Source organism: Priceomyces carsonii, assembly GCF_900007245.1.
Source record: "Priceomyces carsonii strain CBS4050 genome assembly, scaffold: Debaryomyces_carsonii_scaffold_6, whole genome shotgun sequence".
NCBI classification, from domain to species: domain Eukaryota; kingdom Fungi; phylum Ascomycota; class Pichiomycetes; order Serinales; family Debaryomycetaceae; genus Priceomyces; species Priceomyces carsonii.
Genome location: NW_026946679.1, coordinates 1,339,181 through 1,353,102, shown reverse-complemented (window position 1 = coordinate 1,353,102; position 13,922 = coordinate 1,339,181). Strand labels below are relative to the sequence as shown.

The window sequence follows — 13,922 nt, the reverse complement described above, 5'->3', positions numbered from 1 at the left end:
TCACTCCCAACATTACGTAAAATAACAAAATTCTCTTCACCTGAGAGCATCATTGTATAATTAAGCTCTAATAAATCTAGACACAGCGATAAGTTTGTAAATAGTTTTTGATACTGTATAATATACTCAGGTAAGTTCTAATCATATTATGTTATATTACTACCTAAAACGATACCAAAAAGGTAAATTAAAATAGTAAGGTAGCACTTCATGGTATAATAGTTTTTGTAAAATATTAATCTCAATAATGATTACCGCAAATGTTGCCCTTATATTTTTTATATTCAGGCTCTATTTTGAGTGCCAACTTAACAAGTTTGAATTGGTCTGTGTCGTGAACGGACTGGTAATTTTTTCGTCTATTTTCGAAAAGAACACACTATTGTCACTTCAGCGCTTCCAGCCTCAATCCCAGAACGGAAATTGAGAAAAAAAGAAACCATCAAGGTACACCATCCTTGACAAGTTCACCCGACTACTAACCGAGTCGCTCTAAAAAATAGTCTCGTGTGAGATTATATGCCCCAGGCGTAGGCTCATGACTTATTGCCCATATGGATCTTCAAATTTCTACATTTGATGAAAATATTAATTTCAGCATTAGTCTCACCAAAGATTATTATTTCCTTTTAATGTACGTTTTCCACAATATAATTGCAATGATAATTACACTCATTTAATCTGAATACTACTGAAGCTAGAGCTCAAAGCAGATGGTATGATCAAACACCCTAGATATTAATGATATATAAGAAAGCTCTATTATTCTGAGCCAAAACCTAAACTAAAAAGCTCAAGTGTTAGATGTCTTAACTGTGGAAAACTTAAGATCAAAATAACTAGAAGTTTCTTCACCATGTAACATTCTTGCTGACCCATTATAATGCGAAACGACTAGTACTATATGCGAGTACTGTATAACCAAAGGAGATAATGTATCTATTCAGGTGAGAAATTTATTGGAAAAAGCTCTGCCAACAGAAGAGGATAAAATTCAGTGAGTCTACTGAACAAAGTTCAAATGATGCTCAATTCAATGTCGAGTTTGATCGGCATAAATTTCTTTCAACATCAACTAATATATTATTCGAGCCAAAGTCTAAGAGTGTCTATTAATCTTGACAGCTGGCAGACCTGAAGCTGTGGTTTTACGTATTCTAGAGGTTTTGGTTTCAATCAGAGTGTTGGAGATTTTGTTACGCGCAATTGATACTGTGAATTTCGGGAAAAATGATTTTAATGAGAAATATATGCTCTTAAACTCACTAGTTTCAAAGAAAGGTACTTTTTTGAAGACATATCAAAAAATTTTTGATACGGATGAGCTAAGAGAATAATATGATAATGAACATTTTTCAAAAAAAAAACAATAGATTATTTTGATTGCTGTTTTAGCAATGCCATGATCATGATAAATGAAGTAGAAACAGGGAAAAATTCAATTTCTGTTTTCAGTGCAAAAAATGTTTTTCCGCAGCATTCTTATCTTTAGCTTGATGCTGCTTCAACTGAAGATATATATTCTTTTGTTTTCCTTTGCATGAGGTGAGCCTGATGTGCCATCCATCCGCCAAGCGTGTTCTAATAACATTTTTCCCTTTCTATAAGGGACTCTATATTTTGCCATATTTGAAGACAGCGGCATTCAACAGGGGGAGGCAATTGCATCTACCAGTGGTAGCTTACCTAAGAGAATGTAGAGAGAATATGGATCAAAGCATAGGTGATCTTTCCTTGGAATCCATTGTCTACAAAGAAGCAATGGTCTCACTTGAAGTGAACTACATAGAGCCATTATCCAGGAAGATCCCCAACCACTTGGGCATGAATATTCAAATTAGATGATGATCATTTGATTCGCTTGTCAAACAGCTACATTATTAAGCCTAAAAGTTATTGTTTTACCACTCGTCATTGGTATGCTTTGCACAAAATGGTTTTTCTTTAAAAAATGATTTGTTAAATTATTGCGTTTGGTTCAAAGATTTCAATTTTTCTTGTTATAGTGAGGGGCAAGACGATGAAGACAAACAAATCTTTTAATTACGTCTTTGGATTATTAAAATTTTAGATATAGACTCAAAACATCTTTTACCATCTAGGGAAACAGTAAGAGTAGCCAAAAAAGCAACCATTTCAAGGAATTAATTATAATTATTATTCCTAGTTTTCTTGATTTGTACTTGTCTCTTTGAGTATCACTTGAATATAATCAGGATTATCGTATCATTAATCAGGGTCGTCTCACCTGCGTCTAATTTCGATTCTGTAGTCATCTTGCTATAGTTAATTCTCTGCTCTTTAAACACAAACCACCTCTAGCTCTTTATGCGGTAACTATCGCGGCCTGAGGAGGACATTATTCCTTTCATTTTGAGTATTACTCTGTTGGTAAAGAATCTAGGCGGTGGAACTCTTCGCCATTTGTCCTTTGCTATAAAGGTCAATGTGCTATCGTGGTATGCTGTCGCCAAAAGTGTGAAAACTGGGGTATACCATGATTGGGATGATTGCAAGTCAATGGTAAAAGGGTATAAAGGTGCCGTTTATAAAAAGTTTTCGTCTCTTACAACGCTATAAGATTCGCCAATATTAAATGTTGCATGTTCTTTAACGGATAATTAGGTTTTTTTTAGCTTATCGTTGAATGGTTAAAGTGAGTAGTTTTGACTTCGCTACCAAAATTTAAACGTACTGTGTCGTCAATAAAGATATAGAGTGCTAGACTCCTATATGCTAATAGAAATTCAAATATTTGAGATTACAGCTGAATTAAAAAATATGTTCACCGGAAAACAAGAATTTAAAACGATTTATCTTCGAGTAAGAAGAAGTCGCTATCGATTTCCGCAAGTGCTAATTCCAAATCAAATGGAATTTCAGCACACAAGCTCTCACGATTGCTATCTATATTCATACTACATATTACGTCATTACGGTAATAAGCCGCATAGTATATGAGATTAGTAGATCATCTCGGTTATAAGCCGCATCCGATTACATGAATTCGCGATATAAGAATATAAAGCAGCCTGAACCCCAAAATATCTACCAAACTATTATAATTAGTTAAAGCTACTGGCAGCCGAGGTCCATAGAATAGTGGCATTATGTCTTTTCTCGGAGATTATACTACGAATACCGTTACTTACCCTTCCCAGGGCGAAAGTATAGCTGGCGTCTTGTATCGCCCAAATAATGTTTCCAAGCCACCTGGTATTGTAATAATTGGACCCTATTCCTTTATTAAAGAGCAAGCACCGATGCAGTATGCCACTCGTTTGGCAAACCAAGGATATGCCGCCTTAATTTTTGATCCACGTACAGTTGGCGAAAGCACTGGAGAACCCAGGCGATTGGAAAATCCTAAAATGAAAAACGAAGATGCTGTAGCCGGAATTGACTATCTTATCCTGAGAGGCGATATCGACGAAAGTAAGATTTTTCTTCTTGGAATTTGTCAAGGTGGACCTGAATGTTTGGACATTGCTTCTTATGATGATAGAGTTGTCGGTGTGGCATCTGTGTCCGGCTACTATCGTGATCATGAAACCGACATTTACATGATTTGTGCGGGCTGCGTTGACTGGAAACCCGATTTAGATATTGCTACTATGAAGATGCCAACCCCAGAGCAAGGAGAGGCACTTTTCAAAGCTCGGATTGAGAGAGCAAAGAAAGCTCAAAAACTATATGAAACTACCGGCGAGGTCATTTACCAACCATTAGTCGATAAAAAAGCAGCAGATCCCAACGTCGGATCGTTAGCAGGCTTACCAGGTCCAGTTGTTTGGTCTTGGTATGGTCCATGGACTTTGAAAAATTATGAAAACCGATATGCTGTCCTTAGTGACTTGGATCATTTTAGTTATCAAACTGTCGAAAATGTTGCAAAACTTAAAAAACCTGCTTTGCTTATTCATGGTGATAATTGTATGAACGGAGCTGCGGCAAAGAGACACTTTGAGTCTATTCCAACTAGCAAGAAGAAGCTTATTTGGAACAATGATGTCTCTCATTTCCAGCACTACGACCAACCAGACGTTGTTGATCGAAACTGTGGAGAAATTTTTTCTTGGTTCCAAAAGATTTGATTAGGTACACGAAAGTTGGTTTGCAATTCTTGTGGTGATGTTTCTCGAAGAAGCCTACAAATCTAGTTCTTTTTCTTATAGTTTAAAAAATTAGTTCTTGAAAGGTGTTAGTTTATTTGTCTCATAAATATAATTACTGATATCGTGATGAAAAATGCTTTATATTTGTCTATTGTAATAATCACGGACACAGCTCACAGCTGACAGTTATAGCCTTCAGCTAGTGTCCTGATTCAATCTCTCGGCTCAGAGTAGACCAAAAGTATTTAATAATCTGAGTCTTGCCCACAACTTCTATTGAGCTTATGCCTTACTTATTTTTGAAAGGTTCTGAAACCTCAATTTAAAACTCCTTCATTAAAGTATCACTTTAACAGAGGGTACCAAAGAGAATCGAACTCATACAGTCATTAAGGCAAAGACTGATGGAGTATCATTCAACTGAGGTCATTTTTACAAGAAGTGCTAATAGTTGCTTTTAGGGCTACTGTTGTACCTGGCTGATACTTATTATACTTGACTGCTTTAAGCTTCTGTATAGTGTATTACTACCTAAAATCCTTTGTAGAATGTAATCTTCTACTATTGGGAGTATGAGTACCTCGTGCTTATATATTTTTGCAAAATTCATCACGTTGTGTATACTTACAAGACTGGCACTGCTTCGAATTTGTAACCTTGGAATGTGTCAAGATTGTCATAGAGATTCTGCTCTTATTTAAGAACAATTGAGTAACAAATCAACAAATCAACAAATGAACTTCTATCAGTCTTACTTTAAAAGTGATAAGAATGGATTGTAATCATAGTCATGATTTAAATCATCATTACTATCGAAATCAGGAAAATTTTTGAGATTGGGAAAGCTCGGAGGTTGCCTTCAAAGCCCCGTAAAAGTTAAATCTTGACACATTAGTGACATCCCAACTCTTAAAGGGTATAGAGAAAACCCCAACAGCCTTTCTGATAGAATCAAGACCAGCCTCGGAAATAGAAATATCGTCAACTTTACCTGCCTTGACTTATTCTGCAACACACCCAATAGTCTTCTCATATGAAACTTTTGGATCACACTAAAAGTTTCGAAGACAGTTTTGCGTCTCAAATTAGGACCTTTAGGAAAATAAGATGATGTCTTCAATTGACCGGACTTCTTCCTTGGATCTGCTTATGGTAAAATTAGTAAGTTCCAAACCTCCTTTGATACTAATAACTAGACTGCGACTTAACTCTGGCTCATTAGCATCCACAATATTTTCAAGAGCTTCAAATTAGCGTCCTCAGCCCCATAAAAATCACCTCTATTTACAAACTTAACGGCAAAATCAGGATTCGTAGTTTACATACTTGAGAGTTTCATTAAAGACTCTTAATTTTATGCAAGGTAGATATCAGCCTATTAAGAACCATGCTACTGCCATGCTACTGCCATGCTACTGCCATTGGGAACCCTTTCTGTGTCTGTAGATTCGGTAGTTGCAAACTGTAAAATAGTTATTTTCCACGAGACCCTTGATAAGTGGAAATAAAGTTCTGACTTACCAGCTTATTAAGATGCATCGAGTTGACCTTGTTGAAAAGATACGGAAATTGGACATTACGATTAAGACGTCTGAAGGCGTTTGAGATAAGGAAATTGAACATGGAAATTATACATTAGTCAGATGCTGCATATACTCCGAAATCCTTCAGTGGCGCGCCGCAGGGAGGTTACTATTTAAACTTTGCTTGTCTCTGGTTTGCTCCTAAAGGACAAGTCATATACCAATCTTATTGAAAGAAAAAATAATGACAAAAGTACTTATTTCTGGTGCATCTGGTTATATTGCTCAACATATTATCAAGGATCTATTGCTTCAAGGTCATGCTGTAGTGGGTACAGTCAGATCAGCAGAAAAAGGAAACAATTTAGCTAAATTGTTTAACTCCAGCAACTTCTCTTTCGAAATTGCCAACTTGACAGAAGAGAAAGCTTTTGACAAAATACTTACGAACAACAAAGATGCGACAGCGTTTTTACATACGGCCTCTCCGTTGCCTCATAATGCAAATGATAATGAGAAAGAGTTCTTAATCCCAGCTGTGGAGGGCACTAAATCTGTGTTACAATCAATCAAGGATCATGGTTCCCAAATTGAACATGTAGTGATAACATCATCCTATATTGCAGTTAAAGACTCAAAAAATAACTCTCCTTTACCATACACTGAAGATAGTTGGAATTCTATTACGTGGGAAGAAGCAGCCAAGGAAAAGTCTCTTGGATATCCTGGATCAAAGAAATTTGCTGAAAAGGCTGCTTGGGATTTTCTTGAAAAGGAAAAACCGCATTTCACATTAACTGCTGTTAACCCAGCATATGTGTTTGGACCCCAAGCTTTTGATGAAGAAGTCAAGGAGAAGTTGAACTTTTCTGCGGAGTTTATCAACTCAATTGTTAGACTGGTTTCTACCGGTAAGATGCCACAGTTTAGTGGGGCATTTATTGATGTTAGAGACGTCGCCAAGGCTCATATTACTGCCTTCACCAACGAAAAGGCTTTTGGTAAAAGATTAGTATTATACAATGAACCATGCAATGTTCAGGATATTGTTGGCTACATTAGAGAGAATTTTCCTCAATTAAAAGTACCAGCAGTTGAAGGAAATGGGATAAGAAACGATCCAAAAGTGAATGCAACAGTTGATAATAAAAAAACTCGAAAAATTCTTGCTTTTGACTTCATTGACTTCGAGAAGTCACTTCGGGACTCAATCAATCAAATTTTGAAAGTCTACCCTATTTCGTGATTCTAATTTTGTATGAACTTTAACTTGCAGCACACCAGGGCCCAGAGGATGTTATATGAGCCACCTTTTTAATAATTTTCCATCTCCTTTAGAATGATTATGATACATTCAGCTCCAAATTAAATCTCCAGATTGGAGGAAGAACAAAAAATAGCCCTGATTTGTACAATCTCATCTGCAACCTGAAACCTTAATTGGATATCTCATTCAAAATTTATATTTTGTAAAATTTTTCTTAAGTCCGAAGGACTAGCCATTTATCGAGGACTCATCAATAGTTCCGCTGAAGAAGGCTTTGCTTTATACTTCATTTATCGTTTTGACGATTTGTTTATACGTATGGTGGCTTTAACGCATATGCCCCTGGTTTATAGAATCTTCTGTAAAATTTATGTTTTTGCACCTAAATCTTATGAAGGATTGGCAGTGCAAATACATACCGGCAAAGAAGCCATTTTCTTTCTGTAGATGTGATTCTCATTGCAGCAGGGTTGCTTCTTGAAATTCAGTCAAATGTCGCTCCCGTTCTATAGATTCTGCATCCTTTTCCTGAAATTTTATACTTATCAATGATACAGAATCTTAACAATAAGGACTTTTCAACCATGGAGTCAAGTCTGACAGCTGGGCTCGCTGAGAGAGATTTTGATTGGTTTGCTCATTGAATAATTTTAGTGTAATTAATATAAAAATAACCGAATACTAGATTTTTTAGGTTTTTTGTAACACTTTAAAAATTTGGTATATTTTTCCAACCTTAAATACCAAAATTATGGGTTCTGGATTGGTCAGCATGTATAGTCCCTCTGAGACTTGAAAATTCTATACATACTTCAGATAATATAATATTTGTCAATGTTATAAAGAAGACTGAAGTCGCAAACTAGAAAAAAGTGTACTCAATGTCATCTTTTTCAAAAAAGGCAAGAGGGACTTGAGTGAAGTAATAGGAATAGAATGTATAGTTATTTTAAAGTTTATTTCGAAGGGCATGTCTTTTTGAGAATAATTTCTCTTTCAAGCCTTGGGTTTATTATTCGCTTCTTCGAGCTTATCGTTTGCTCAAAATGTATTAGCGTAAATGGTACTAGATTATATTCTTCAATTTATTGGGTTTATACAGCTAGATATATAGTCCGATGCAAAGTTTCTAGTGACAGGCTTGACCTTATGACAACAACAAGGTTGGCCACAAACTAAGTACGGCTAGCGGCTGAATTCGAACTTCAACAACCGAAGGACATGAAAACAATAGTGGCTGCCTGAGTAATTTCAAGTTGCGGCAAAGACCGCATATTAGACTAGTTATTTTATGGGCTGCAGACGCTACAGGCATATTAGACATTATTTCTAGATAGAAAGATTCATTTCCCTTGAGCGTAATATGCAGTCATCAACATATTTTGAAACGGATGAAATAATAATACGATAATGAGTTCAATCAAAGATCTGTCTATATATATAAAAAACATATATTCAGTATATAGAGAAAGTATGAGATAAAAATTAATAGATATCGCAAAGAGTATCTGATTCTGTATTTTTTTTCATCACTTAAATCAGCGAGTTCAACGTTTTCTGGGAGTCCGTATTTGTCTCCCACTGTTTCACAGTTGAGCAGAAATAGGCTACTTTGACATTTGAGCAATTTCTTATTACTTTTGATAGAGAAATCCACCATAAACCTTACAATTCCTTATTACTTCTATTCAAAAACACTAATATCTTTTGCTTGTCTTATCTTGGTTCCTCGATCCTTCGCCTTCTATGAAAGCAGGCAGAGCTCTCTTTTAGAACTTGAAATGGCGTCAATACATAATCAACATAGAGGGACTCTAACAGAGAAATAAAACAGAAAAGAAAAGGTCGAAGAAATTCAGTAGAAATATTTCCTCGAGACAATAAGACTGAAATTAAAATGTGACGAGAGGACGCCCCCTCTAGCTCCATTTTCTAAATGAAACAATCGTTAATGTGGTAGGAGTAAAGATCCGTTCTAAAATAGCAGCTATGACCATATGTTTAGAAGGTAATTTGGAATAATTTTTCAAAAAGTTCTTCATTTATCCAAATGGCTTAGGACAAAACTTGGTTGTATCTGTTTAGACGTCGTCGAACTTCTCTTCTTCTTATTTACTCTTTGTCGTAGCATTTTTTCTGCTTTTGCTCTTTTCCCTATATTTTGTATCTTTCTTAACAAAAATTTCCCCATTCAAAGTATATAAGCCCAAGTCTTTGAAAATATCCTCGCTTTGATTTGATCCGTTCACAGCTTCGCTCATATGTGCTACAAAGTTCAAAGCTCGGTATTTTCACTTAGATAAGGAGATGATGATAGTTTGACATAAATGATCATTCGCATCGATGCACGACCGTACACTTATCATAAGCTGGTTCCATAAAATCTTCGAAAAATTAATAATTCTAACTTAAATGCTTGAAAGGGTACTTTTAATCAACAAATATTTTCATTCATATATAAACTTTGAAATATAAATCAGTTTTTCATCAGACAATTTTTGTCTGCTGCAACGATCAGACCATATAAGAGCTTCGAAATTGATGAGGAATATTTGATGGGGACTGCGAAGAGGGGCTATGATGTATTATGTAAATGTATTCCATTTTCAATTTTGCCTTTTCTTGCCGTTTTTCTGGCTTCATAACTAGCGATCACTGAGTTGAAATTCTATATTTCCCACCAAAAAAAAACTTGGCTACCTGTTATCAAGAATGATGACTATGTAGAGAATCGATAGAATTTAAAGCTATCAGTGTAACAATACCGAGCCACTAAAATAATTAATATAAACTTATATTTGCACCTGCCCCCCATTTGTGCAAAGGATCAAACAGCTCGTTAGTTCGTTTTTTGACTTTTCTTATGACATACCCTATCAGGATGGGCCCCAAAAATGTACAAAGCACAATAGCCCATGTAACTACAATATAAATTTCAGAGCTCTTTGAGCTCTGATTAGATTGTGCATCGGAGAAAACACCTTTAGATTCAGCTAATGAAGATATCAAAAACCCGATCTCACCCCGAGGTACCATTGACAAGCCCAATAAAACGGCAGTATATAAGCTGCTAATATGAACCATATCTTTTTCTGATTCAGTAGATCGACGCTTAGAAAAATAACCAACTGCAAGAACCCAAAGACCACATATCAACTTCGAAAAAAACATCAATAACGCATAAACAAACCCTCTCCAAATTAGACGACCAGTAAACATCTGCGTTATAGGAATCGAAAATCCAATTGAACCAAAGAAAAATGGGCAGAGAATTTTATTGAAAACTTCAGCATAAAACTTATTAAATATAAAATGACCCGTTACCCACTTACCTGTAGTACTTTCTCGTGATATTTCAGAATTTATTTCGACATTTGGCGATGCATCATTAATACTGGAGACAGAGGAAATTGGGAGGTTTCTCAAACGAAGTATTTCAGAGTCCCACCACGTAATTGCAGCCCCGGTAACGTAAGCAGCAGTCAAACCCGAAGCTCCTCCATAAGTAGCACCAATTACCAAACCAATTAGGATGAGTGTCTGCACCACAAACATTGTCTTCTCTGCTGATAAAGATTTAAACCATCCAGAATGAGATGATACGAATTGAATTACCCTAATTGTTACTGGAAGAAGTGCAAAGTAACAAAATATAAGAACAACGAGTATAAGTCCTAGAGAAACAAACACTGGGCGCAACACACTTGCTGCCGTAAAATCCCCATCTCCAAGATTTGAAACTACCTGCATCATAATCAATCCTGCTATATCATCAATCACCGCCGCATTTGTTAATAGGACACCAAGCTTTGTGATCTTCAAATTAGCAGTTGACAAGACAGTCAAAGCAGTACCTAAGCTTGTAGAACATAAAGCAGCACCTGCTGCAAATGCTGCAACGGGGGATGCATTTGAAAAACTCATCAATGTAAAACTTAATCCTATGGGAGTGATTATTCCTGTAATAGCAACACCTAGTGAAAGAAATAAATTGTCTTTCATTGTTTTAAATGGTGTAGATAAACCACCTTCGTAAACCATCAATGTTAATCCGATATACCCAAGTTGCATTATCGTTTTCTGTGCCGACAATGTGAGCCACTTACACCCTGGCACTCCAAAAGTGACTCCTATAAGGATTTGTCCAACTAAACCACAACTAATTAAACGATCAAAAACAAACTTAATAGCATTAAGAAGTAAAATAAAACCTGAATAGATCAAGATGGTCACAGGAGTAGGCTCTTCATATGCGAAATAAGTTGACGAATGGGACATGATGGAGAGATGAGATGAGAATAAAAGTCCCCTAAAATTGATGAAATGTGCGCACTTTAGATCTTCACTTAAAGTAGTGGATGCCTCATTAATCAGAAACAAAAGACAGACCAGTAATATCATACCAAGAGCTTTCTACATCTAAATTGCAGTATCGATATTTGATGCCGTTTGTGAAGATCAAAAGTGACATATAAAATAGTCGGAATCGAAGTTTTTGCAAAGAGACAATGATAGCCATCATCTGCACCTTGATGGCAGAAAACTGATGAGTTAATTAGCAAAAAACCAAAACAAACCCTCTAACCATAAAATGGAGGGCCAGCAGATTTTTACATGTTTCTCAGGAGTACGATTTATATGATGAGTCGTGAATCTGTTTCTCCTCATTTTCAATACTTTTTTTCAACAAAGTCAACCAAAGTCACAGGGTGTCAGCCGAAGTAGACGAAGGAAATATTGAAGACGAACTTAGCTTGTTCATTATTGCAACATTCACTTGCGACGTTCTGCGGATATCTTCCTCAGTTTTTCCTATAGTTTTGAGAAGAAAAATTTAGTTTCAATTAAAGGAGGTCTTAATGGCGAATTGTTATCTAGCCAGTAGTAATCGCCTAGCTTGTTCGTAATTTCGACGACGAAAGAATGTGGCATATTATCCGTAATTACAAGAAGAAACCTAACAAATTTAGACCATTTCTCATGTTCTTATGTCTTTGATTCACCTTTCATGGAGTCTGTATAATATTTTACCAAATGGCTGAAGCAAATTGTAAGATGTTGGGTACTTCTTATCTGAAATATTATTATCTCCACCAAATTCGTATTTAATTTGAGCAATTCAGCTTTCTTTATACGAATATCGCCGGCACTATCCTGTGGATTGTCGTTCCATTGCTCTAATGCTTTAATTAAGTCATCTATCAACTTGATTCGACATGCATGGCTCTGAATAAAAGTCAATTCATCAATTTCGCGAACTAAAGATCTCGCCTTTGAAACATTTTCAATTTGATGGTCTAAGAAAATTTCGTCGTAAAGTTCTTGAAGTAATTTACTTTTCAGATCTTCTTCATCTTCGCTTTTTATGAACAAACTTTTGGTAGATTTGTTAACATTCATTGAAATATTAAATATTTGATTCCCTAAATCTGAAATCAAGATCTTCAATAAAGGAACATCAAAAAATGTCCAAGAAGCAAAAAAAAATACTTCCAAGCAGAGAAATACTTTCAAGTTCTTTTGTGGGTTTATTGCATTCTTCACAGAGGACAGATACGGAAGACGACTTTAATTGACGATTAGTGGTACTGGGATGGCATGTTGTATTCTACTCTTCGCGATTTTTACCTCACAGAAAGGACATAGTGCAAACATTGCTGCAGTTTTGTTTAAATTCGCTTTCAACTTTTTTACTCCGATAGGTTCCTTAGGCCTTAACCGGTTGTATGTCACAGAAATCTCTCCCGCAGAACTCAGGAATTACATTATTGCCATTCTGAGTGGTAACAATTGGATATGGAATTTCTTTGTGACCATGATAACGCCAGTTGCCATCACATTAATTAGATGGAGATATTACATAGTTTATGCTGTTATTGGGTTTGCGATCCCCATTCTCCTGCTCATTTTTTTCCTTGAAACGCTGGGTTTAGAATTAGAAGCGATCGACTTGATCTTAAGAAGGGCATCTTCAGCATGGAATGTAGTGAAAACGGGAAAAGAAATCAGGAAATCATTACTTTCTGAAGGAGAACAATCAAATATCTTAGAGGAATTTTCCAGTAAAGCTGAAGTGGAGCATTTCCATGAAGGCAAGTATCTAAATATAGCGAAGAAGCGGTCGATAAATGGATTTCAGAATGTTAATAGTTGTAAGTAACCAGCTATGAGAATTATGATGTTCCTTTTGGGACTTAATATGAGGACAATATATGGTGTAGACATATACTTTTTTATGCCATAAATTTCATTCTTCGAATCGTTGCATTAATGAATAGGGATGAAAAGGTCATGGTTAACTATGATGAGTTAATGCAATAAACAAATCTTTTTAATCTACAACTTGACACTATCGATCCCAAGAACTTGTTCTATTCTTGTTCGCTAAATGTAAAGGACACCGAAGACTATTCAGAAAAAATCCTAAGGTCCTAGCATGATACAAGCAAGTACATTGTTATTATAAATGACAGTCGAGTAATTGCTGTGCGTCTTGAAGAGGTAATTTCAATTATATGTTTGTGCGAATCAGGATATCAAGATTGCATTATATCCTAAATTCTTCTCATTGCTTCAAGTTTTATTGTTTTCTGCATTACTGAATAAGATTATTATAGAAAATCTATAGATAAGGAAAGTTATATGATCATGCTACTTCCGGGTAAAAATTAACATATTAAGCACTATCGTTATTGAATCAATATTGCATACATTGTTCTTCTTTCCCTCAATTCATTTAACACGTTAAGAGCTTTATAGCGGAATGTACTTTTGAGCACTACTCCTGAAGCCGTTGATACCTTTAAGTGAGAAAAAAACGCTCAGTATTAATTCCAAAATTTGGTAATACTTCACTTTGGGTGTAACAGTGTTTAAAAGAAAAGAGAGTTAAATGACAATTTATTATTGTCTGATGAAATTTAGCCCTCAATTTGTACTTGTCGACTTCGATGTTTCCTCTGAACAATTTTTTTATCATCGAAGGACGGTCTAATTTATGATGCCTTGAATTTTAAC

At 35.6% G+C, this 13,922-nt stretch overlaps 5 protein-coding genes across 5 annotated transcripts; 3 read left to right on the top strand and 2 right to left on the bottom strand.

Moving 5' to 3' along the window:
• Positions 1 to 3,110: 3,110 nt before the first annotated feature.
• PRCAT00005782001 (alpha/beta hydrolase) lies at positions 3,111 to 4,094 on the top strand (the record flags this gene model as incomplete). Its single annotated transcript, XM_062955880.1, has 1 exon — positions 3,111 to 4,094. One exon carries the CDS (start codon positions 3,111 to 3,113, stop codon positions 4,092 to 4,094), a length of 984 nt encoding a protein of 327 aa, XP_062812439.1.
• Positions 4,095 to 5,882: 1,788 nt separating this feature from the next.
• Positions 5,883 to 6,884, top strand: PRCAT00005781001 (SDR family oxidoreductase; the record flags this gene model as incomplete). The annotated part of the gene is made up of 1 exon (XM_062955879.1): positions 5,883 to 6,884. One exon carries the CDS (start codon positions 5,883 to 5,885, stop codon positions 6,882 to 6,884), a length of 1,002 nt encoding a protein of 333 aa, XP_062812438.1.
• Positions 6,885 to 9,686: 2,802 nt separating this feature from the next.
• Positions 9,687 to 11,306, bottom strand: PRCAT00005780001 (cation:proton antiporter; the record flags this gene model as incomplete). Its single annotated transcript, XM_062955878.1, has 1 exon — positions 9,687 to 11,306. The coding sequence occupies one exon, from the start codon at positions 11,304 to 11,306 to the stop codon at positions 9,687 to 9,689; it is 1,620 nt and encodes a 539-aa protein (XP_062812437.1).
• A 585-nt stretch (positions 11,307 to 11,891) lies between these two features.
• Positions 11,892 to 12,305, bottom strand: PRCAT00005779001 (uncharacterized protein; the record flags this gene model as incomplete). Its single annotated transcript, XM_062955877.1, has 1 exon — positions 11,892 to 12,305. The coding sequence occupies one exon, from the start codon at positions 12,303 to 12,305 to the stop codon at positions 11,892 to 11,894; it is 414 nt and encodes a 137-aa protein (XP_062812436.1).
• Positions 12,306 to 12,498: 193 nt separating this feature from the next.
• On the top strand, positions 12,499 to 13,065 carry PRCAT00005778001 (uncharacterized protein; the record flags this gene model as incomplete). Its single annotated transcript, XM_062955875.1, has 1 exon — positions 12,499 to 13,065. One exon carries the CDS (start codon positions 12,499 to 12,501, stop codon positions 13,063 to 13,065), a length of 567 nt encoding a protein of 188 aa, XP_062812435.1.
• Positions 13,066 to 13,922: the final 857 nt, after the last annotated feature.